This window comes from Platalea leucorodia (assembly GCF_965183815.1).
Source record: "Platalea leucorodia genome assembly, chromosome: Z".
NCBI classification, from domain to species: Eukaryota; Metazoa; Chordata; class Aves; order Pelecaniformes; family Threskiornithidae; genus Platalea; species Platalea leucorodia.
In genome coordinates, this window is record NC_138858.1 from 4833149 (window position 1) to 4859288 (window position 26140).

General features: G+C 42.0%; 1 protein-coding gene across 11 annotated transcripts in view; it reads right to left on the reverse strand.

Annotated features, from left to right (window-relative positions):
• Window positions 1–3502: 3502 nt before the first annotated feature.
• The window catches only part of ARK2N (arkadia (RNF111) N-terminal like PKA signaling regulator 2N), a 52677-nt gene continuing 30039 nt past the window's right edge, over window positions 3503–26140 (reverse strand). For 4 of the 11 annotated variants that reach the window (XR_014230784.1, XR_014230785.1, XR_014230786.1 and 1 more), the window contains 6 exons: window positions 21051–21233; window positions 16883–17009; window positions 9551–9736; window positions 5461–6516; window positions 5085–5244; window positions 3503–3650 (listed from right to left, as the gene is read on the reverse strand). Coding sequence is in view for 3 of the 11 variants with exons in the window: in XM_082337579.1 (XP_082193705.1) it covers window positions 6447–6516; window positions 9551–9736; window positions 16883–17009; window positions 21051–21233 (566 nt within the window). In the remaining 8 variants the exon portion in view is untranslated. The other 7 variants (XR_014230789.1, XR_014230790.1, XR_014230787.1 and 4 more) reach the window with 7 other exon arrangements.

Below are 26140 nucleotides of genomic sequence, written 5' to 3' on the forward strand. Positions count from 1 at the left end.
AGAAAGGCTGAAAAGGGAGAAGAAATCTCTCCAGCAAACACCATAGCATTGTGCCGTGCCTGGGAGCGACAGCAACCCAAACCCAGGTGGGGAGCCAGAAAGTGGGGGGCTCCTGGTTCATGAAAGGGCTTCAGCTGAGATTTATTTACTCTGAAGTTTAATCTATGCTTATTTGGCTCCTTCATTTTCTGCCTCCCTGAAATTTTCTCTATTCTGCCTTTTACCCTCTTTCTTTTTTTTTTTTCTCCAAAAAAAAAGAGAGGCAAGGTAGAGAAAATCATTATGCATTCACTTAAAATTAAAATGAAATATTTCAGCATTTCAATTTTCCAGTTTTACGGGGAGAAAATAAGAAAACGGGTAAAAACCTCACATCCAAAGAGCAATCATTTGGGAGATAAGAAGGAAAACACCGTGCCCTTATTTTGCCAGAGCAGATTTCAAGCATGCAGCCCAGGACTTTCTCCGGAGGAAAGCAGGAGGCAGTTTTTCCTCTTCCCCCAAGAGCAGGGATTTTTGAGAACTCACAGCTGCTTGATTTATTGCAGCAAAGGGGGGCAGGGGGTTGCGATGCCCCTATTTATGTCTCATCATTTTGCTAAAATATTTTACTTTGAGGAATTTCATTCTCCGTTTGCGCGGGTACGACAGCCTACAAAATAATGTCATTTTTCTGACACGTGATAGTTGTTGCAAAATGGGAGCTGGTGATATTTCGCTGCAGTGAGTTCGGAGCGGGATATTGGAGCTGATTAAATGCTTCCTTCAAATTACACTTTTAACTGCACATCCTCGACATCAACCTTGTGCCTTCCTATGGAGAGGGCAGGGATTGGGCTTTAGGATATTTCACATCACCCTTTTTCAAGAAGAATGGCCCCAAACTCACCCTTTCTCCCCCATCCTACCCTTATTTTTGGGGAGCAGAGGTTTTGGTGTGTTTTCCTTGGTGGTCCCCCAATGCTCTCCCCATCCCAGCATCCCACCAGCTCCCTGTGGCAGTGGCTTTGGGATGCAACCGCAGCCGGTGCCAGTGTCGGGGCAAAAGGAAAGCCCTCTCCTGGCAACATGCTCAGCAGCAGACTTGCTGCAAAACCCCGCGGTTTCTGCTGCTAATCAAGGACGTTGCAATACTTTACCTGTGAAATTCGCTCCTTGCTCTCAAGGTGGCTTTGCCAGCCAAAAACAAGGCAAGGTTGATGACCCCTCTCTGCATTCCCAGATCCCAGGCTGGAAACCTGGAGAAACGACCCTCTGTCGGACTCCTCGGTGATTAATTACCTTGAAATCACAGCTGGCTGATTTAATTTTGGCATTAAGTCCAGATGATTCGTTTTCTTTTGTGCTTCCTGGGGCCTGTTTCCCTGCCGCAGGATGGATGCTGGCTACACGGGCAGGGTCCAGCCAAGGCAGTGGAGTCCAGCATAGTTAGGAAAACTAGAAAATTTGGTGTTTTCACACTCACAAGCCCTTTTGCCTGTTTTTGGGGGCACTTTCCCCTATTCTGGGGGATGCAGTGGAGGGTGCGATGGCAGCCCGGAGCCTGTATCCTCCGGCTTTGGTGCCATCTAGTGCCTTCCCACGGGCTGCTTCCAGCCCAGGCTTTCAGAGCTAAAATGTCAGTGACCAAATTGCATTAAAAATCATGAATATTTCTTGCTGAATTACCTCTTTTGCAGACAGGATGCTGCTGAGACCCCTCACCTCCACCTGCAAGCCTCCCCCCAGCCTTTCCGTGGGGCTGGGAGCCCGTCGGGCTGAGCCTGGAGCACCAGGAATTACGGGGATTCTTCCCTGGGGCACGGGGAAGGGGAGGCTGTGGGTGTAAAGCTAATTTTGAAGCATTTTTGAGAACTTTTCTGAGCATTTTAGAGTTTTACTATACCCTCGTGCAAGCTGGGAGTGCTGGTCCAGGGCAAGACCTCACACTGGGCATGGAAGGATGGGGGAGCTCAGCATCACCTCTCTGAAAACTTGGCTGTAGCATGCAGTGCTGCTGTTTACCGAGGTATAGAGCACCTGGGTTACCCCAAAGGCAACCTGCACCCATCTCCCCACCTCTGCAAGGCGACAGTGGTCTTCAAACCTAGGGTTGAACCCATGGGGGAACCCACCATGAGCGATGGAAATAATAAGATGGAAAAAATAAAACCCAACTGAATGAAGAATGATATTGAGACTGGTTTCACACCTCCCTGCAGCAGCACGCTGCTCTCCGGTCCCTTAATCACACCCTAGGCATCATGTCTCAGGGCCTGAGGTGGCATGGGCTTGGTTGCACAAGAGGAGTCCAAGAGCTGTACTGGGTCTGTCTGATGCTCGTCATCAAGAACACGTCTACAACACACCCATGGCAAATGAGTGCACCAGCACAGGTAAACACATGGTCTTCAATTATTCAAGGGAAGGCATCTGCTTACTTGCTCCAGCCTAAGTAATGCAGGATCATTTGAGCAGCTTCACACTTCCCCTGAAGCCAACAGACATCAAAAAGCCACAAGATTGTGTTAGGTGTTAAGGGATGGGTTGAGTGCCTGGTTATTTAGTACGTCCTGGGGTTGTTGGAGCAAACCTCCACCCAGCCCCGAGCGCCTGGGGAAGCTCGTACTGCATATACACTGCTTCCCCTCCATGCTCCTGGCTCCCATGTCTAGCTTTTCCTGGGCCAGACGTGGTTTGTGGACACATAGCGACTCCCAGTGATTGGATTTTTCATTGTTTCAGGGACTTTTTTTAATGAAAGGTATTTAGGAGGCTGGTTGGGCAAAGCACAGAAATGTGGGTGTTTCTACAAGCTGGTGCTCCCATGTCTGATTGTCCACCAGGATTTTGTCTGGGTAATCTCCAGTGCTCACCTGTCTGGAGCTGAAAACAGCTCTGAAGAGCTCCACTCCTTCCACAGACCGAGGGTGAGCTCCCATCACCACCTGTCCAGCCTAATGTTCAGCATGGGATTGGAAATGTGACACTAACAGTCCAAGAAAAGACCCAGCACATGTAAAGAACCATCAGAAATGAAAAAGTTTTGACAAAATACCCAAACCTGTGGTTTTTCCTCCTTGTGATGCATCTCTCAGACAGGCAGGGCCCATCTCCCCCTTTGCTGAGACCATCCCCACCAAGGATGTGTTTACAAGCTGAGGTTTTGGCCGCACCTCTCCACCGTGCTGGAGATGGCCCTTCTGCCCAGGGGTTGGGCAGCAACTCCAGAAGCAAGAGGCAAAGCTGGAGAAACAGTTAAGGAGTCACCCATCAGCTGCCCTCAGTGATGTGCTGCTTCCATGGGTCCCATCCTCATTGGTACCCCATGATGTGAAGATGCCTCCATCGCTCCCCACTCCCAAGCAACGGAAACAGAAAGCTGAGCAAGTGCAATCCCTCGCCCTCAAGAGCCAACCCCAAATGCTCAGAAGAACCACCGCTTTGCCCAAATCTATTCATTAACCGACACCACCACTTTATTTAAGTGCAAAATGGGTTTCTTAGGGTGCCCTTCCCTCTTGCTGCAAGATGAGGAGGGGGTATCCTCCCCTCGGGGATGTGCTGCTGGCCAAGAGAAGAAAAGCCCAGCCAAAGAGCTTTCCAGCCCATCGTCACGTCGTGGAGAGCTTCGCTGTGGCTCTTCGTGCAGACGACGGATCTCATTAGAGCTGTAAAACATTGGCAGAAGGGAGGTGTTAGTGAGATGTCAGAAAATACATCTGTGGCACTCGGCCGGTGATTTGTAACTGGCAGAGCTCCTGCGAGGGGTATTTTTATTTGGCGGTTTTGTCACACACAGTCCAGGCAGAGTATGAATAAATGGACCTGAATGGGAAGTGTAATTATGTGGAAAAGCAATAAAATTACCCTTTCATGAATCTCTGTCATATCCTGTGCCAGGTAAGATGAGCTTTGAGTGAGAACACATAACACAAGTGACACATTTCCCATTAGGATCTTAAAATCATCACTCCAGCCCAACCACCTCTGACTTGAAAGGTCCTCTTTGGATTTCCAGGACCACTGCTGGCTCATAACACCATGGATAGACATCTCCTATGTATCTGCAACCCCAGAGGGGGGATTTGAGTGTGCCCTGCTTCAAAACGGCAGCCTCCACTGCAGGTCCATGCTGCCAAATGCTGGGACATCCAGAGGGCTATAGCTGTAACGATGGGGGGAAATCAACAGTATTTTAGGATGCAGATAATTAAATCGGTTCGACTTAATGATCTTAAAGGTCTTTTCCAACCTAAATGATTCTATGATCTGTGGGCGGTAACATTAGAAAAGATGCATTTCAAAAGAAGCAATGGCAAGTCACTATTTTAATGCATGACTTTGGCATACAGAGTTGGAGATTTCTACTAAAAACTGCTGATCGCACAGTGTTGTGCAGCAGTGCTGTCAATGCTGGAAGATGTGGATGAAGTCGGATGAGCTGGAGTGATGGATGTGCCATTGGAGTTCAATCATGTCAAGTTTAAGGTAGACACACAGGCACCTGGCAGAAAGGAAACGGGAACGATTTGAGTGTCCTTGATCACGGGCCCGTCAAAAGCTACCAATGCTCTGAAGCCACGGACAAAGCAAATGTGAACCTTGCCTGTATGAGATGGCATTTTGCCCCTGCCAAAGGCACCAGTCAGACTGCAGGAGTTCTGCATTCAATCTGCATCACCTACAGTAATGAAAAATTAATTTGACATGGGGCTTTTATTTGTTTCTTTTTCCAGCTCTGATGTGGTTGCCCTGGATTCACCCAAAGCTGCCAATGCAGCTAACAAATGTAGAAAATTATCTGAAATTAAACTTTCAGACAATTTTCCCATGTCCGTTCCAGCTTTGCCCCGAGGTTTACTGTCTGAAAGATCCTTCCTTCCCAGTAGCTGGCACTCAATTCTAATTTTAAACTGAATTACAAATCCAGATGACTAACCAGCTCCAAGAGAAAACTTCCAAGGGGCATTTATGAATCAGTAGTCGTAAAGACTCTTAGGAATGCATTTATACTTTCATAAACTCCCTGGTGTCGAGATATAGAGCTAGTGGGGCTGGAATCCTCAGCTGCTGTTTAGTTGCAATAAAAGGAGGGTGATCACCTTATTTTCACCAAAGACAGAAGTGAGGGCAGGGTTTGTCCGTTGCAAGTTTGCATTTTGCAGGCCTGCTGCTCCTTTCCTTCGCAGACAGAAGGGAAACCGCATCCCTGTGAGGCTCTGGAGAGAAGGCCACAGCAGCGGACATTCACAAACGACAACCCTAAAAAAGAGAGGGAAAACCAAGTACTATTTTGGCAGATGGAGGTGATGGACTCAGCAAAGGACACCATTTACAGCTTCTCCAGGGAACTGGGGAACTAATCCACTTAGTAAAACACTTTCAGTCCTCATTTTAAGGCAGATGAACTAAATTTTCAAGCAAAAAATTAATCTGCATTGCAACAATTTCATTGGGGAAAGCAATACAAAATCTAACCTGTTTGGGTAGTTTTTGTCAGTTCTCGTATTGCCCCAGAAATGACAGTTCCCACAAAGCAAAGCGGCCTGAGCCACGAGGGATGTGCTGAGTGCCGCAGGAGAAATTTTAAGCTTTCCATTCGGTGTATCCTGAAGTCCGAAGACTCTGGGTATCTCTTGGTGATGGAGAAAAAAAGATTCAGGAGCTATGCCAACTCCCATCTTTCCACATCTGCACCAAACTCCACAGCGCAGCCCTCCCACAGCTGGTGATACATGTGAAATAAAATCTGAGTCTGGTGTCCATCTCCACAACCACCAGCCGGCCCAGAATTTGTATTTTCAAGCTTCCCAAAAGCCGAGAACTCAGCAGGGCTGAAGAGCCAACTCACTTCACTTGTATTAATCTTGACATTTAAAATACATGGATAAACACCTCTCCTTATTTGCGCCACTGAGAGCCTTCTCATGTGATTAAAAAAATCAGAACTAAAGCAAACTCCCCTATTTAGCTGGAAATGTAATGGATTTTATTATTATTTCTATTTCCATATTGGTTGTGAGAAGACTGGCAGGCAGTGGGACCTTAAGTTCAGCACAGTGCAGTTATACTTACCATCCTTCTCTTTACTTGTGGCTGTAAATTCCCGGGTATAATTTAATTTAGTGCGTCTCCAAACGGTGTTCAGCCTGGCACCATGTCTCGTGGTCTGCGAGGACGTGCCCAGAGCTACACAGCTGGTCCACACATCCATTTCAAATGGGAGTAGATCTGAGCTTGTCGGCGCTACCTGGCTGTGTGAGAACATCCGACTGTAATATTGGTCTCTTGGTCAAACGGTCTCACTGAACAGCAGAAGACAGCCCTGAGGATGGGACGAGGGGATGCGGTCGGAGAAATACAGGTATGAAGGCTGCTCAGGCATCTGAAGGACTGCGGCGTGCGGGAAGATGGGAGGCTGTGTGGAAACCGCGTCCCCAGAAGGGATTCCGCCGAGCTGCTCGTTACCGCTGCCTGCACATCCCCTGGCATCCCCGCCAGCGCGACGGGGAGGAGCCGTGGTCCTCTTCTGGTCTGGGAGATAAAAGCAAGCTTTTCCGGTCAGGAAATCGCATTTACCTTCTGGACATTCAAAATTAAACGCAGGGAACAGTGCTGAGTTTGGGCAGTTGTAACCCGTTCCCAGAGCTTAAGGCTTTATTTTGGAGATGTGACAAACAGCAGTGTAATGAATGGAAGTGGGGAAAAAAAAATCCCAAACAAGTTGGTATTGTTTAAATAATACACTCTATTTTATTTTGTCTTAAAATAGTTTAACCTTTATGCTACAGACTTGTTTCAAAAAAACAGAAGGTCTCATCTTGCACCAAAAATATATATATTTATATATATATATATAACACTCTGTTTTATTATTATTTTTTCTCCAAAGACCATTAAATACTAGATGGAAAATGAGAACTAAATAACGAGTGTCGAGAAGAATCAAATTTTTTAACTAGAGTCGCACGTTTTAAACATTTATATTCTAAGCAATGATTTGTCTTCACTACAGAAGATTCCAAGTTCACACTCCAGCAACTCAGGAACTGCTAAAACCGTGAAGGGCTTGAGCCAACGCACACTGACGTCGATGGAAAGCCCCGCATCAACTCCAGTGGGTTCTGGATCAGGCCCCAAGTGCACTGGTTCTTAGCCATACAACGGCTAGCATTTCTCTTCCTGCTGAGAAGAGCAAAACCATCCAGGCACCTTTTGCTCTTTTTTTTTTTTTTTTTAAAAAAAAAAAGAAAACAAAAAACCAAAACAAAAACACTTCCTAGCTATCCAGTGATTGCGGTTTTCAGATCACTACTCTTTCAAATTCGTGAAGAATAAGAGAAAATATGTAGTGTTTTAAATAAAAGAAAAGAAAACCTGCATCAGACTACAATACATGGATTGTTTAAACAAACACAGTGCACAATTGGAGGAAGTTTGGTTAGGACGCAGTCGTTTTTATATATACATGGAAGTCACATCATATACAAACTGAAAAACAAGAAAGTTAGTTTGCATTTTTCATGGAAGGACTACAAATGGGTCCCTGCAGCTTTCTTCAAAACTGATCTTTAAAAGACTTTGTGAAACAGGAAAAAGCAGCCACACTAGATCACTGTTCCAAAGTTACCTTTACAGCATGTGTGCTAGCCCACTAAAACGATGGCTGAGTTGCGTGATTAAAACAGGAGGAGAAAAGATCGACGGCCGCTACTTGTGTAGTGCCCCAAGAGCACAGGGCTTTTCCCTGCTGCAATGCGAACGGGCTCCATCCGCCGCCGCTCCCTCCCTCCCACCCCCAGAGAAAGAAATCGGTCACTAGAAGCACCACATACACTTTTCTGGCCATGCAATACACTGATGTTCAATGTTTTAGAAAGCTTGAAATTGGAATATCAATCCCTTACCTAGCTGTTCTTTAGAGTGCAGTCAGAACTGTTCTGCTTATTAAAGAAAACGCTGTTTGTTACTAACTATACCACCACTGCTGTTTTTTTTTTCCTTTAAGTTATGTGACAACATGGGTAATTTTTTTTTTTTTTCCCCACCAATAAAATTACTGGAAGCCAAATAAACTTAGAAATCAACCAACACAAAAAGAAAACAAAACTTTCCATGTGCTGACTACCCCCGTTCAGCCTTAAATGGCAAAAAATCTGATGATAGAGCTGTACAAAATTCCCACTAGAAACATTTTGAATACAAAGGAACATTTTAATTGCACAATAGACATTTAAAGTGAATATCATCTTTTTAAAGTCTAATCTTTGGTTTTTGCCTTGAGAAAGGCTCAAAATGACAGATGAGGGGCAGGAATTTCCACATACACTACACAAACTACAGCCTGCTAAAGTAAGTTCCACTGATTTTGGTAAATATTCTGGTAGAAAGTGTTTTGTGGATCATACCCTAAAACAATTCCAAAACTAGGATAAGAGATATGACCTAAAGCCAGGAAAATGGTGCAGATCTAGTTTAAAAACAAAAACAAACAAACAAAAAAAATCAAAACCCACAACCTTAAGCCCTGATCCGGCAACATCTTTTAGGACAGAGTTTTAAGCACTTGAATGGCCCTATGAGTTTCAGCGAACTGTCCAAGCTGAACGCTATGCATCTCCTAAAGTGCTTTGCCAGACCGGGGCTTTGCAAGTTTGGTTGTTTTTTTTTTTGAGATGGTCAATGAAGCAAATAAGCAACAGCAGAAATGAGGACTACAAGCAAAATGTTTTGTTTCTCTCCTTCTCCTATTCCCGGCAGGACTCGGATATAGGTAAAAAAGTTCAGCTATATTTAAAAAGGAGAGGGATGCTGGGCCTTTTTATTACTTTTCTTTTTCTTGTGCTTTTGCAATAATCAGCTGCTAGTAAGTCACTACTATTTTAAACCGTAACAAGCTGTGGGAAATGATCAGTGAAACACAGTAGTCAAGTAGACAGAAGACTCAGCACTGAAAAGAGTGTAAACTATAAATTATATTGAAAATAAAAATCCTTTAATTAAAAGCTGTTCAGTGCATATGTTATGGGCCGTTTGTATTAAAGACAGTCCCTCCTGCTGGTAACATAACCAAATCAGCATGGGTATAAATACTCTTGGCCCAATTTTCAGAAGTGTTGAATACCCCCAGTTCCACTGAAATCAGTGAGGACACAGCATTTCTTAAAATCACTGATGCTCACACAGCAAAACACTAACTTCTACTAACAAACTCAATATACTGATAAATTAAAAATGTTCTGAAGTTGGAGGTGGGAAAGGGTGGGAGGATGTAAGTTTGCACACAGTTATTTCTTCAGATTAACACACACACAGGTTAGTAACTGCAGATGTGTTTTAAATTTGGAGCTATTGGCTTTTAATTCTGGGAGGAATCCTCCTTTGAGAAGGCAAAAACATTTTAAATGATACTGAAATTATACTACATTCTTATGGAAATGAAAGACTTCATGAGTTTGAATTTCGTAATGCCAGGAACAGGGCTTCTGAAGCTGAAGCTTTAACAATGAACTCCTGTGCCACAAAGGGGAGAAGGGGTGGGGACACGAACACAGTGACACCGCATTACAGTAGATATTTGCGTCTGGTATCCTCATCCAAAGTGAGGTCTACTACTTCTGGGGGCGAGGACCAATTCTGCTGGGGAGTCACAGCTGTCCATGATTGTGTTTGCTGAGTGTTAATGTACTGTGAGCCTGAGCCATGCTTCCAGGAAGACACACTCTGGATCACACCGCCCCTGGGATGCACACACCTGTAGTAAGGCAAAAAACACAAAGGATTAAAGCTACTATTGAATTCAGGCACAAGATTCTTAGCTGCAGTGTTTTATCACTTCGGCATCTTGTTAACATGTCCCTCTCCAAAATCTCCTCGTGGATTTTCCGTTTGTAGAGTCCATGACACCTTAAATACCCAGTAAACAAAGCTGAGACTAAACTTTAATTTAAAGGTGGGGGGTTGATGGGGATTAAATTATTTTTAAGAACTGAATTCTGCCAGTGGGTGTAAAGTGATATTCCTTTCAAAATATGTGCATGGATCCCAAGGATCTTGAAGTCTGCCCCATCATGTGTAGTACCATGCATTATTCAGAAGCATAGTTTCCTGCTAGCAGTTTTACCCACTGGACTTGTAAAAAGAGAAAAATTTTAAGTGAGGCTTGATGAGACAAAGAGAAAAGCTATCTTTCTATATGAAATCAAAATGTTAAAATAAGCACATAATGATACTTTCATTAAAATAATTACAAGAGAGAGCCTGTAATTACATTATTACATTTGATTTTTCTTTGGTGGTCTTAACTTCTCAACTAAAAATTACAAGCATGCTGGGAAATGCTCACTGGTTAACAGTACAGCCCCACTTCAGCAAAACATTTAAGCTTTCGGTGATTATAGTCAGTGAGACTAAATCATGTATTTAAAGATAAGCACAAGCTCAAGTGCCTTGATAAAGTGAGGTACATATCTACTTATTTGCACAGTATTTTTACCTGTTATATTCATAAAAGATATATGACAATAAGTACAAGCGAGTAATGATTAGAAAAAAAACAAAATGAAAGACAGACTGATTTTTTTACATGATGAAGTGAGGACAAACATTTACTGGAGTCTTTAAGATGATCACTCCACTCCCAGCTGTAAATCTTAAACAAGCGCTAGTAAAACTTTATACCTAGTGCTCCAAAAATTGTTTTGCTCTTGTAAGCACCGGTGGTGGCTGTAGCTGCTCCTGGCTGCACACTGAAGCAGGAGATGTTTGGCTGCTGGGGTAACCTTTTACCGTTTCTATGTGAAGGCACGTGTACCGTATTTCAGGAACCCAAGTTTTCCGCACTGGTCAAATCATAGAATCACTGAATGGTTTGGGTGGGAAGGGACCTTTAAAGCCCATCCAGTCCAACCCCCCTGCAATGGGCAGGGACATCTTCAACCAGATCAGGCTGCTCAGAGCCCCGTCCAACCTGGCCTTGAATGTTTCCAGGGATGGGGCATCCACCACCTCTCTGGGCAACCTGTGCCACTGTTTCACCACCCTCATCGTAAAACATTTCTTCCTTAGATCTAGTCTAAATCTACCCTCTTTTAGTTTAAAACCATCACCCCTTGTCCTATCGCTACAGGCCCTGCTAAAAAGTCTGTCCCCATCTTTCTTCTAAGCCCCCTTTAAGTACTGGAAGGCCGCAGTGAGGTCTCCCTGCAGCCTTCTCTTCTCCAGGCTGAACACCCCAGCTCTCTCAGCCTGTCCTCACAGCAGAGGTGTGCCACCCTCAGATCATTGCTGTGTCCTCCCCTGGCCCCGCTCCAACAGCTCCATGTCCTTCCCGTGCTGAGGACCCCAGAGCTGGACGCAGGGCTCCAGGGGGGTCTCCCCAGAGGGAGCAGAGGGGCAGAATCCCCTCCCTCGCCCCGCTGCCCACGCTGCAGGGGATGCAGCTCGGGATACACTTGGCTTTCTGGGCTGCCAGAGCACATTGCCGGCTCATGGCCAGCATTTCATCCCCCAGCACCCCCAAGTCTTTCTCGGCAGGGCTGCTCTCCATCCCTTCACCCCCCAGCCTGCACTGATACCGGGGGTTGCCCCAACCCAGGTGCAGGACCTTGCACTTGGCCTTGTTGAAGCTCATGAGGTTCACACAGGCCCACCTCTCCAGCCTGCCCAGGTCCCTCTGGATGGCATCCCGTCCCTCAGGCGTGTCAACTGCACCGCTCAGCTTGGCATCATCTGCAGACTTGCTGAGGGTGCACTCGATCTTGCTGTCTATGTCACTGATGAAGTTATTCAACAGTACTGGCCCCCGTATGGACCCCTGAGAGACACCACTTGTCACTGATCTCCATCTGGACACCGAGCCATTGACCACTACCCTCTGGATGTGACCATCCAGCCAATTCCTCATCCACCCAACAGTCCACCCATCAAATCCATATCTCTCCAATTTAGAGGGAAGGATGTTGTGGGAGACCGTGTCAAAGGCCTTACAGAAGTCCAGATAGACGACATCCATAGCTCTTCCCTTGTCCACTGATGCAGTCACTCCACCACAGAAGGCCACTGGGTTGGTCAGGCAGGACTTGCCCTTGGTGAAGCTGTGCTGGCTGTCTCGAATCCCCTCCCTGTCCTCCATGTGCCTCAGCATAGCTTCTAGGAGGATCTGTTCCATGAGCTTCCCAGGCACAGAGGTGAGGCTCACAGGTCAGTAGTTCCCAGGGTCCTCCTTTCTACCCTTTTTAAAAATGGATGCAACGTTTCCCTTTTTCCAGTCCCCAGGGACTTCACCAGACTGCCATGACTTTTCAAATATCATGGCGAGTGGCTTTGCAACTGCATCAGCCACTTCCCTCAGGACTCTGGGATGCATCTCATCAGGTGCCACAGACTTACATATGTTTACATTCCCCAGGTGGTCATGAACCTGATCTTCTCGTGCAGCGGGTGGGACTTTGCTCCCCCAGTCCCCGTCTTGACGTCCATCCACTTGAGAGGTGTGGGAAGAGAGGTTGCCAGTGAAGACTGAGGCAAAGAAGTTGTTTGAGTACCTCAGCCATCTCCTTGTCCATTGTCACCAGTTTGCCAATCTTGCTCATCAGGGAGGTATGCTTTCTTTTGCCTTATTTTTCTGGCTGACACACCTGTGCAAGCCCTTATTATTATTCTTTGCATCCCTTGCCAAGTTCAGCTCCATCCATGCCCTCGCCTTCCTTACCTCATCCCTACACAACCAGGCAGTGTCCCTATACTCTTCCCAGGATACCTGTCCCTGCTTCCACTGCCTGTGCATCTCCTTCTTGCCCTTCAATTTGACCAGCAGGTCTTGACTCAGCCATGCCTGTCTCTTGCCTTCCCTGCCTGATTTCTTACACCTGAGGACTGACGGCTCTTGCGCTCTATGGAAAGGGTCCTTAAAGACCTGCCAGCTCTGTTCCGCTCCCTTGTCCCTGAGGGCAGTTTCCCAGGGGGTCTGACTGACCAACTCCTTGAACAGCTGGAAATTTGCTTTCCTAAAATTCAGGGTCCTGACTTTACTCTTCGCCTGACCCACATCCCTCAGGACAGCGAACTCCACCAGTGCATGATCACTGCAGGTGAAGCTGCCTCCAATCTTGATGTCATTGATTAGCTCATTTGCATTGGTGACCGACAGGTCCTGTATTGCATCCCCTCTGGTAGGGCTGTCTGTTACATGGCTTAAGAAGTTATCCTCAGTGCTCTCCAGGAGTCTCCTGGATTGCCTACAGCTCGCTGTGCTACTTTGCCAGCAGATGTCGGGGTGGTTGAAGTCCTGCTCTCCTGAACGAGTGCCTGCAACCGCGATGCCTCCTGGAGCTGGAGTAAGAAAGCTTCATCAATAGGCTCCCCTTGATCGGGCGGCCTGTAGACACCAACCACGAGGTTCCCTTTGTTGCCTCGGTCCCTGATTCTTACGCATAAGCTTTCAACCTGCTCATGGCTATTCTTCAGAGACAGCTCTTCACACTTTATCCATTTCTTGATGCAGAAGGCAACCCCTCCACCCCTCCTTTCTCGCCTGTCCCTTCTGAACAGCTTGTAGCCTTAGATAGCCGCGCTCCAGTCATGGAATTCGTCCCAAGTTTCAGTAATGGCAACTAGGTTGTAGCTTTCTAGCAGCACAGTGGCTTCCAGCTCCTCCTGTTTGTTGCCCATGCTGTGTGCATTGGTGTAGAGGCACGTCAGCTGGGCTGTCGGCTGTGTCACTTTTTTAGAGGAACACCCCTTAATTCCTTTGAGGTATTTCCCTGGTGTTTCCCTGTTATCTCCTATTATGTCAGGAGGCCCTAGCTCATCTCCATAAGGCTTCCAGTGTGCTCCGGTGTAGCCAGCACGTCTCAGAGCAACAGGCTGAGGGCCCTCACTAGCACCTTGTCCCTCTAACCTTTGTGTGTCATCCCATGGCTTCCCACGGGCAAGCCTGATATTATCCTCCTCCCCCTTCAAGTCTAGTTTAAAGCTCTGTCAATGAGCCCTGCTAGCTCGTGAAAAAAGACCCTCTTCCCCCTTTGAGAAAGGTCAATCCCATCTGATGCCAGCAAGCTTGGTGCCATGTGGGCCATCCCATTATCAAAAAACCCAAAATTGTGGCGTTGACACCAGCCATGGAGCCATGTATTAATAGCCTGGGTCCGTCTGTTTCTTCCAATGTCACTGCCCGCAACTGGAAGGAGAGAGTTAAAAATAACCTGTGCTCCAGATCCCTCACCAACCGTCCCAAGGCCCTGAAGTCTCTTTTGATCGCCCTTGGACTACACATTGCAGATTCATTGCCAACCACGTGGAAGAGCAGTCATGGGTAATTGTCTGAGAGCTGTACCAGGCTAGGAAGTTTCGTAGTGGCATCCCTGACATTTACATTTTATTTGTTTTAATTTAAGGTAGTGCAATTTATTTTCTCCAGAACTACTTAGGTTATACACATGTCTCTTGGCTCTGGTTAGAATTTCATGAAATAGAATGAAAAATCTCATTCCCCGAGCTCTAACTTCTCTGAATATAAATGTCTCATTTCCTTCTCAGATAGATACACTATTTAGTTTTGGATGTGATGTTCAGAATGACTTTTTTATTACTTCTTCAGTCTTAAAAATACATACTTAAAGTACATATCTACAAAGTATAAGTAATAAGAGACTGGAACTGTAACAAATATAGGGGATTTTTTTAAAAAGCTTTCTTTTAAGAAGAAATATTTTTAAGTGTAACTGACAAGAAAAGCTCGTAGCCAAAGCAAACTAAATACGATGTTCTGTCTCAGGGACTATGGTCCATCGTTCAGATACAAAACAGTCCTCAATGCTTAGGTAAAGATAATACTAACTTTTCTCCCTGAAGGTGACAAAAAGCAAGCTATAAATTATCTCATAGAAATGATACCTCACAAAAATAAAAGTGTTTACCCTCAAACAAGTCACACAAGCAGCCAACAGCAAAACATTCAATCTAACATTAGCTTAGGGAACATGCTTTCCAATCTGTAGCTAAGAGGAAGACACCAAGTAAAGGCAACAAAAAAAAGAAAAACACACCTGGGAAAAAAAAAAAAAGAGGAAGACTGTTTTATACGCATGCATATAAAAAAAAAAAAAAAAGATCTATTGGACAAAAATTAAACAAACTGAAAAACATGACTTGGTGTCCTAAATATATGCCAAGTAATATTCCAATGATGAGAAACACCACCAATTCACTAGCAATCTGAAAAGCTACAAATGATGGACAAACTCTGGGGTGTCATGACTCACATCAGTCCAACAACGACATGGAATATGCAGCACGATAAAAAACAGTGTGAGCAAAACAACTGAATCCAAACATCATACTAACTAAACATGCAAAAAATACTGATCAAAAACCTAAACCTTTTCCAAATGACAGCCCTGTCAGAAGCCCATCAATACTTCATAACTGCAAGCCTAGACCTGCAAGAGAAATAAAATTCTAAATAGGATTCGAGCAACTGAAATGTGTGAGTATTCAACGGAGCCAGTAAGACCTAGTCTTCAGGAGATGGCAGATAAAACTGATTTTCACTAGCAACTCTGAATTTACTTAACATTTCCATTCTTGTACGTGGTAAATATTATCGAGGCAAGCAGCATGGAAAGCTTTTTAACAGTGGACCTCAAGCAGGCGGCTTGTGTGTACATAGTGCTAAGACAGATTTACATGAACTAGTAGTGGAGGACAAGTCCACACTGCTTATCATTAGGACAAAGATCCTCTAAGCCCTGGGTCTGCTGGATAAACAGCCAGGAGACCCACGTCCTAAGGAATTAGTATCTTCCAAAAGAGTTAGCCATGCAAGGACCTTCACTGTTCTAAAAGTGACTGAATCTCTCTTCCTTCAGCACCTTAAAATCTCCTTTTTTCACATCCAACAGCACTGGATTGTGTCTACACTATCTGTACAGTTTCCTGCCTGGGAAATTGGGTCCTGTACACCTTCCTTCTTCCTTTCCTCAGGAAAGATGCAGTGAAGGGATGACAAGAAACAGCTCTGTTCCTTGTCCCTCACACCCCTTTTCTGCCTCCAAGCATCCACCAGGCAGCAGACGAGTTTTAGAAAGAGCTTGTCTGTATACTGTTTTAACTTGCTTTTATTGCACCAAATTAACACTCCATACTATATGAAAATCCCAGTGTTGTTCAACTGCTTCATAGTGTCTTAAGCCAAGGAAAGATCATAGACTAAAGATGAAGACTAACATCAAAAAATGCCTATCAAGAATAACAGCTGAAGCACAGCTGGGCAGCTTACTATCTGAGCTTGAGAGAAACCTCTGGCTTCCTTACTCTCACCTACTTGAGAGATTTGAACTCTCTTGTATCTTGAAATAAAACCAAGATTCATAAGGATCTGATTTTTAATCTAAAGTGGCTATCTTATGACATTAGCCATTGAAAAGTTGATAGTATTTTTACAACTACTGATTAATTAAATAAACTGGAAGCTGATTAAATGCTTGAAGTAAGTGAATATTTTGAAAGGAAATGAACCCACATAAATATTTTTGTTTATGTATTTGCATATTCACACTACACCCTTAAAATCTGAATTCCTGATGTATATAAATTGGGTATCTCAATATTTGGTACTTTAATACCACATATGCTTAGCCGTTAACGTTTGACATCAAATCACAACCTTAATCTAAATACTTATGAAGTTGGTAACGTTCTAAAGAAAAACACATTCTGATATCACCATGACCAGCAGAACAGAAAAAACGAGTGTAATGTTTGCTACCTTTTGGGCATCAATCATGGATGGATAACTACAGAAGTAGAAGTCAGCGGGTTTTCACCTTTATTAATTTTGGCAAAACAGATATTCTGATAAAATGAAGGAAATATTAGAGTAAGAAAAATGAATTAATACCTGGCATGTTCCTGAACTCCAACAATCTCTACTTCACTATCAGAAGAGGCAATATTAATTTCTTCATTGATCTGGGCATTACCGGAAGAGGTTTTGTCACTTGCAAGGAAGCCCGGATCCAAATGACCTACAGATGGGGAAAATGCAAATACAGCCAATGTTTAACAGCTTACACAACTCAGAAATCAGCTGGAAAAGGAATTTCCCAAGCTAACAAAAAAAAAAAGACTGAAACACTAAGATTGGAAAATCTTATTAGATCAAATTATCCAACATTCAGTTCATCACCTGATACAGGATGACCACTGGATTTACCCAGTCTCAACAGCTCTAGTGATGGTGTTATCACAGAAATGTGAACAAAGCCCGACTATTGCATTGAGAACACTTGATGTAATTAGGCTTTCCAGCTATTACTTTACAACAATGTGAGGAGTCAGACTGTGCCTAAACCTCTTTGAAATAAAGAAACACAACAGTCTATTGTCAATAAATCAAACTCAATGATGCTGTAGTAAACAAAGCCTACAGGATGGACAGAAACATCACACACACCAAAGAAAATTAATTTATTTTCTTTCTTTTTTTCTTTAAAAAAAAAAAAAAAAACAGGGCAAGATGGTCAATGAAGAAAACTCAACAAACCCATCAGTTTCTGGTTGCACTGCTTCACATATTTGCTCTAACATTATTACAAATACTTGAAAATAAAAATCTGTTTTTCATAAGTTCCATATACATCAGTGTTGTTATTTTATTACAGTTCCTCAATGCTACCCAGTTCATCAGTCTGTCAAAAAACAAGTCCTTTCTAAATACTCACAAAGAGTGTGGCAGGTTTTGTCTTTTCTGCCATATACTGCTAAGACGGTTCTTCACCACAATTAGTGAAGCTGTGTTGTGACACATTAAATAATACTTACATGGAAAACACAAAACAGCCAGAATTATTATTTGTTTTACAGAAAATAAACGATTAAAAAATCAATTAAAAATAAGATTTCAATAAAAAGAGATAACTTCTAGGGTTTTTTCCCTAAAAAAAAAGGCAAAAAAAATATTACTTCTACTGTCTCTCTTTAGCAGTAACCCAGGGGACGCTGGGCAGCCCTGAAGCAGCTGAGACTCCCTACTTCTTAGAAACCACTCACTCAGCTATATTACACACGGGAAGAATCATTTATCAAGTAGAAAATTTGAGATTAGATGAATATATCACGTGTATCTAGTTTGACTGGACACCTCTTCAAAGATGAGAGGAGGATGATGCAATAACAATCCATCGAATTTCAAAGGTCTGCGAACGTGCAGAACTGATTGTACCCCCAGGTAGATCAAAAGAACACAGAGAGAAGAAATTAAACTTAAAACAAGTGCCAGGGAAACCTTCTAATGACTGCTTAAAGTACCTGGAAAAGATGCAAGCAAATACAGGGGCAGAGACCATACTGTATGTTCAATTTTTGGAAAGCGAAGACCTTTGGTGCAACATCTGATCAGGGTTAGCAAGGGAAGGAAACCTGCGTGCTGCCAGGTATCCAAAGGAGGAGTTTCCACCTCACAAGACAAAAAAGATTTGTCAGCTGAACTTAAAATGAATTAATAGCCCAGGCAGACTTTTCCTAACATTACAGTTCAGCTGAACATTTCTGAATATCACTGACTTCCAGAAAGTCCCAAAATGGGTCACGGATATTTCTTTAAGGGAAGTGGCTGGGCACACTGTGAAACATGAAATGGAAGTGCTCAGAGGCTTTGAGTCACGTGCTGGCCATGCAAACCATGAGCTTTACGTGATCACTGCCCCAGTGATTTGCATCACCCTGCTCCTGAACATCACTGCTGCTACAGCACCGGCAGCAGAACAGCAACTCAATCCTTGGTCATTGATTCACACGAACTGGCACGGATTATCAAGCTGCCTTAATATGTTGTATTAATGCATTAACGACGTACCACCATTCTGCACCCTTTGCTAGACAGGGTAATGTCTGGCAGAGGGGCAAAGCAGACTGCCTCTTCAATAGCCCCCAAATGAATCCCCAGAGGTATAAATGAGAGCCCCAAAAGAGCTTTCATACATTACCATGGCTTTAAGTTCAGACAACAAAGAGGTAGTTAGCAGTAGAGAAACCATGATTAGCAGAGTAAATATTGCAACAGTAGCTGAGTGTAAATCAGGATTATAGCATACAGATAGATTTACAGCCTCTGGCCGTACAAATTTCATGCCTAATAACATGCCTATGCTGTTAATTTCTTTGCATGAACATTACGATGACGCCTAAAGGAGATGTTTTGTTTGCCCTACAACATCAGGGCTTGCAACACAGCCCAAAATATTTGCCCATACACAAAGATGTGATAGTGTGTCCTAATAAGATTTTTCACTTAGATAAATCTTATGTTGTTATTTTCCCACGGGAACACATCATTTAATGTCTGTTAAAATAGACACTGGCTGAAGATTAAATTTGGGAACAAGATGTAAGATTTGAAAACTCTGCTTTCCAAATGTGCAATCCCAGACATGGTAAGAAAAGGCCAGTGCTGACAAATGTGCAGTCAGAGGTGTATGGAGGCTACAGGGCTCTGGGGCAAGGTGTATGCACAAAGAAAAAGAGATTCATCCTTTCAGATGTTGAAATGACTGAAGCACCAGGAGCAAATTTGTCTGGACACATTCCCATGGGGTCAGGAATGAAGAAGTTTCTTTAAGTTTTCTAGTTTTCTTTTACCTGGCAAGCTCTTCCTTGCAAGTCCCCTTGGATACAGGTGGAGGAAGGAAGACAAATTTCTGCCTGCATCACAGCATTGTACTCGTAAGTGGAAGAAAGCTTGGTAAGAAACATTATTTTTTATTTCGTTACGCTCCTTTGAATTACCAGTCCATTAGTGCTACATAGTAAAGTTAATTTCGGCTGTTGTAATCATTTAATAAGTCGCTTTATAAAGAAGTGGGCTTGTTCAGGGTCAAATAGCTAACTGTCAGTCAGCTGCTATCCTGCAAACAATACCAGCGAGCTTGGAAAACACCAGCTAGCTTCAAAAAGGCTGGAACAACATCCAGCCACAGACCACAGTGAAAATAATGCAACAGAGATCCTCATATTCAAGTAACAGACTTGTCCACTATACAATAATGGAACATTTCTTTCAAAATGTTCTATGTACTTGTATTTCTTTAAGCCTGAGAGACATTGCAAAGTATCCCAGAGTTACCAGGACACTTCCAACGTCGGTGCCCTTTGGCAGGCTTATGTTTGGAAAACACAGCATAAAACAAAAAACTGCTGTGCTGCACCACCGCAGGCAAGACTCTGTCTTATGCAGTTAAAAATCTTAACATGGGTATTAAAAAAATGAGTGGAAAAGAAGGCAATACGTTGGCACACAAGGCTGGGGGATGAAGTCAATAGGAAATATTCCGTTAGCTCTCTGAATCCAAAACACAGTAGCATTTCACATTGTTGTTTAACTCTTGTTAGTGAAGAGAGCACTTAGTGAAGCTGAACAATTTTTATGAGCTACATGAACTTCTCTGAATTCTTCCACAGTATTCCTGCTCTTGCTTTCTTGAAGAAAATTTCTTTGCTGTCTCTTGATGCTAAGCCCACTTACCAGCACCTTTTCACCCTTCACCTTTCTCTGATGCTGGTCTGTCCAATTTTCTAAGGTATGTTAGAAATGCAGATGGAACATGGAATAATTAATGCTTGTATTTTAAGGAAATAAAGAGACAAACAAAAAAGACATACACAGACAATTACAATACTTAAAATGAGATTATGATCGATTTACTAGCTGGTGGCATGGGTCATCATAATCAACCATTCAGTAGCAAGCTTAGCTCACTTTCATTTTAAGAAAAACAACACCAAAACCCCAGATCTAAGTTCCAAAAAGTAATTAGAGGGAAAAGAAGGAGAAAAATTAATTAAGAAAATTAGTGTCAAAAATACATTGCAGGAATCCTTGTCAATTTTTATCAGTTTTGTTTTGGAATAAATGTCAGGCCTTTTCAATAAGCACCTGTACTGTTTCATTGCAAAATCCACACTGGAAGCTTTTAAAGCTGTATAAATTACAAAAACACTGAAAGCAAGAAAGGGAGAGACAGCAGCTGAGATGCTGGAACAAATGTCAGAGGAAGAGAATTTAAGCGAACCTGTATCAGCACTCAGTTCATCTAGCAGCCCTCTGGTTCTCCAAGAAGATCCCGAGTCTTGATTTCCTAAAGAATTATTGTGCTCTTGAACTACTGCAGCCGCCAACAGATTGTCCACATTTACCACTTCTGGGTCTGAATTTGTGTCTGATATATCGTAATGAGCTACAACTGGAGGTCCATCTGCAAGAGGAGAGAAAAGCAACACGTATTAGAAGTTAGCATACTGTGAAAGACACCTTTAAAAGTACAGTTTGTTTAAGTATTAATGCAATCTCCTACATGAAGCTTTTAAAGAACTATAAATTATATGAATTATTAAATTTCAGTTAATGAATGTAGTCTGAGATTACAGAGACATTTTAACCTTTGCATACACAGAAAACACAAATGTAAGAAAAACACATTGATCAATGTATCAGTTATTTGTGTATTATCTTTTACATTAACACATAAGCATCTCCATATCTGACAACATTACATTTACAATCGTAAAAGGATAAAACTTTCAGTTTAAAATAAAAAATAGTAGGTTACATGACATTAAATTTGGCAAGACAAGATATTTATCTAGAGAATTTTACAAAACTCAAGTGACAGCTTACATTACTTTAGGGTTGATTGACTAAAACTAACTTTTTGACATAACTGATCCAGTGACAATAAATTTAACATTAGGCAACTTTCCTTTCATAACATTTACCTGTCAAGGACAGGGGAATTTTTCAAAATGGCACTGTTTTTTGGTGTTATTTTTTTAAGATCAAGAATAACAAGACACAAAACTATATTGTGCAGTGATAAAAATGTTTTGAGTTATGATTACCATATGCATTTTTGGCCACCCAAGTGACGGGGGAAAGAGGGAGAGAAAATTGCTTACATGATTCTGAAATCTATTTTTGAGGAATAACAAAAAGCTATTTTTGGTCTATTTTGTTAGGACGGACTTTTTTATTTGTGAGGAATGAAAATCGATGATAACTGGAAAGCATGCTAGAAACAGAAGAGGCTCAGAAAAAAGTAAAATTCAAGACAAGGATTAACGTGGAAGCACAGAGAGAATGGATAAATATTGTAATTCTGCAAGGATGCACAGTTTAACTCAAATGCCTCATCTCAGCTATAGCTTAGTGTCTCAGAGTGGATGAAAGTGGTTGGAGTTCCCGCTCCCCAAATGGCAGAATCAAAACCTTCTTTGGGCCAAGACTTCATCCACAAAAACAAGTATGAAATAGAAAAACAGGCTGGGCCAAAGCTCAGCTGCTTTTCTGCTACAGTTCTTTAACTCCAAGGAAGTTCTGGCAGTTAAGTGTCTGCAGAACTTTTCTGTTATGGGTATGATACATAGAGGGTATAATTTGTATAGGATAATATAAAATAATCATTAATGTGTTTAGGAAGATAGGACCTTCAGAATTACAAAATGACTAAAGAAATCTTTAGAAGTCACAGGGAATAAAATGAAGAGACTTTTTCAGGAAAGATTAGTTTCTTTTAGGAGTGTTAAGTGCTTGCTGAAGACAGAAAGAACATGATGAACTACAAATTTCAAATTTAGTTCTCTGAAAAGCTGTTTCTACTGAGGCTTTTAGAGTGGGTTTTGTGGTTTTGGTTTTTTTTGTAACGTGGTCCCTGAAACATAATTCAACCCACTATTTGAAGAAATGCCTATTTTGTGATTAGCAAACACACTTCATTAAAGAGTGACCATATTGCTTAAGTCATACTAAAGATCAGTTTTGCAACAAGGTATGAAGAAATTCACAAAATATTTCCGATCAGGCCTGCCTCCAAAACAACAATTTCATAAACCAATGTTATATTACAAACTTAAAACAGACCCGACAAAAATAAATGGGTAGTTAAATGCCAATGTATTAAAGACCAAACTGTTCGCAACATGAAACACTGATGATTATGACTGGAAAAGAAGTCTTGATAATTAACTGAAAGGCAATCTTTGTCTTTTTAAAAGGCAATTACAAAATAATGGAATAACAAGTTCAAAATTAAGCTGGTTGATGTTCAGTTAATTATTTGTGAAAGCCGATGATTAAATTACATGCAGAAGTTACAACTGGACTGAATCATGAGAGGCATGTTTTCTTTCAGTCTTATCATCAGAGTTCAGTGTGAACATATATAATGTGATCTATAAAAATAAACAGTTGAGTGCAGAAGATACGAGGGTCAAGTACAATATTGACTATTTGACCATTTTTTTCAATAGGTTATCTAAAATTTCAGGAGCTATGTACTGTTCCTTCAGAACTTTGTTTCTCTCGCTTCTTACTAAGATCTCCAAAAGCAGAAGCGAAATTTGATTTTAGATAAGATGTGTCTACACAAGTAAAATTATATTTGGACAAAAGGCACCAACAGTCTCAAGTCAAAATTGTACCACTCCTACATGTATAATCATGCAAAATGTATAATAAATGTATATACATGCAGAGTGATATTCTCATCACCTACCCATAGAAATAACTTGTGTGAAAGTCTTCATCGGTAGGAAATACAAGCATAAACTTGTTATCTGTAGCTCCACTCTTGTATCTTCCACACTTCCAAACAGCACACCTTATAACTTAGCTTAAATTTAGTATACATCAAACAGACAAAAATATTTTCAATATAATTTATATACTGTAATTATATTTGTCAGTGTAATAGCCACCAATTTAACAATCTGGAAAAAACAAGCTGCCTATTTACCAAGCAATCACAGCAGAGATCTATTTTTGTTTTTCTCAGCCTTGCCTTTCAGGATCAGACTTGGAAATGAAAGGGCCCTGACACAGGGGTTATCCAGACTTATCACCAGTAAATGACCAACGAGGCCAAGATAACGATGATGATGCCGCAACAAATCCTAGGATTCCCAGCATGTATAAAAGAAGAAATAAGCAATAAATGCCTATGTGTGCTTAAAAAAAAAAAAAACAAAACAAAACCCAAACCACAAAACAAAACATACCAACATATAAGTTGTAGACAACTACAACTAGACTAAAGTTGCAGCAAAGGCATATAAAAACAATCCTCTAAAAATCGTTCATTTCCAAAAGCCTGTTTCCTTTTCAGTGCTACAAGTACAGGACAGGAGGGGTTAAATTTGGAAGTAAATAATACTTCCCTAGCCAACTACGTGATCATCCAATGATGTGATGCAAAGCAAATGTGTGGTACCAAAAAATAAGGACAACTGGCTTCAGCTAAGACATAAGCGAAAAAATGCTTTCATGTTGAAAAGGTAAAAGGATTAACTACAACCATAGTTGTAACTTATCTTTTCTTTACAATAGAGCCACTCCTCATAATTACTGACTGTAACAGGACTTCAACAGATAGAAAAACAGACATCAAAACAAACCACACCAGAATCAAAATTTAATGTAGCACAATTAGGAGGTTCCCTGGTCAGTAATTCAAACAAACTGTTTAAGAAAGATCATATCTTTTGAGAAGCCAAGGTAGCTGGAAGACTTACATTTCCCTGGTGATAAGCTTTAATTCATTTCTAAAGCAATAAATGCTTGAAAAAGACAAGGCTGAAAGTTAATAAGTACCAGCAGCAAAATACAGCTGTTGACATTTAATATTAACAGGGGGAGGGAAAGACCGCTTTTTTATTTTTTTTTAAAGAATTCAGAGGCAGAGGTCATCGCGGGGACAGCGTTTCCAAGTGCCCAATTCTCTCTTAATTTACACAGCTCATCAAAACTAATTCTGCTCAGGACAACTGAATCAGAAGCGACAGGCACAAAAATTCAGGTCTACACAAGCCAAATTTTATTTTAAGCTTGCAACATAGAAAAGTCAATTATTTCTAATCTGCTAGCCACTCACATGCTTTTCACAGAGTCACATCTCAACATTCAGCGGTCTACTGTAAGATCCACACTCCTATTATCCCTCAATGCATTATAATGGCAGCACAAGTAAAAAGGGGGAATCAACTGTAAAATTTCAGCTGTAGGTTAAAAGCAGTGATCCTGTAAGAAGCACCATACCTTTGCGCTGCAACAGCTGTGTGTCAATGCACAGCAGTACTTTATCACAGGAAACAAAAGACATTAGCTAGCAGAACCTGAATGGGGAATTTAGTCCTTTAAGTCATTATTTCTCTTTAGCTTTCTTAAATTCAGGCATGTAGTGCCAAGCTTATCACCTGAACTCCCTCCCACTGTAGCCAGAGAGAGGAATGTCAGGGTCAAGTAATCTCAGCCTGGAAATTGCAGCCTGGAGCATCATCTCCTCTCCTTCCCCAGTACACAGAAAGAGCTTAGACAACCACCTTAGACAAGGCACCTAACTTTTACACTGCTGAAGTTCAGCAAGATGAATTCCAGCCTTAGGGATGGGATATAAACTTTGCTATATTTTCTCTACAAGTAGTGGAAAAAGACTGGAATCTCCAGAGGACTATCTTAATTGAAATAATTTCAAAATTAAGAGCCTAATTTTGGCGGTCTGAATCGCCCTCTGGAGTCATTAGTATCTTTGCAATGAGGAGACGTGGAGCCTTATTTAGGCGTGAATATCACCCTAAGTTTTAAAACACACAGAACAGGTAAAACAGTAATAGCGATAACAACTACAGCACCTTATTCTTACAAAAAACTTTCCATTAGTGGATCTCAAAGAGCTCTGAGGTGGTTATTAACATTCTTTTGCCTATGGGGGAAAACTAAGGCAAGCAGAGATTTGCAGCTTGCTCAGGGCTAACGAGCAGAGGAACTCAGCTTTGCTGAAAACAACGGTCCCCTCAAATTACTGAGCTATTTTTAACTGGCAAATTATTGAGGAGTTTAAAAATAGCATTTAGGAATTCTTTTGTGAAACATGCGAAAGCTAAAAAGGCAACACAGAGAGGCACCCAGGTAATCGCAAGCCCAAGGAGACACGGCTTCTCCCAGCCTCACCTCTGCATCCTCACTGTGAACGCAGGCACTGCTTTGTCTCAATCTCAGTACTCTAAACTAAACTGCATTTATATTTATATAACAAAGGAGAATACTGAGATGTTTTAAAATAATAAAAGATCTAAGAATGCCCTCATTTACATTTGACAATTAAATTTAAGA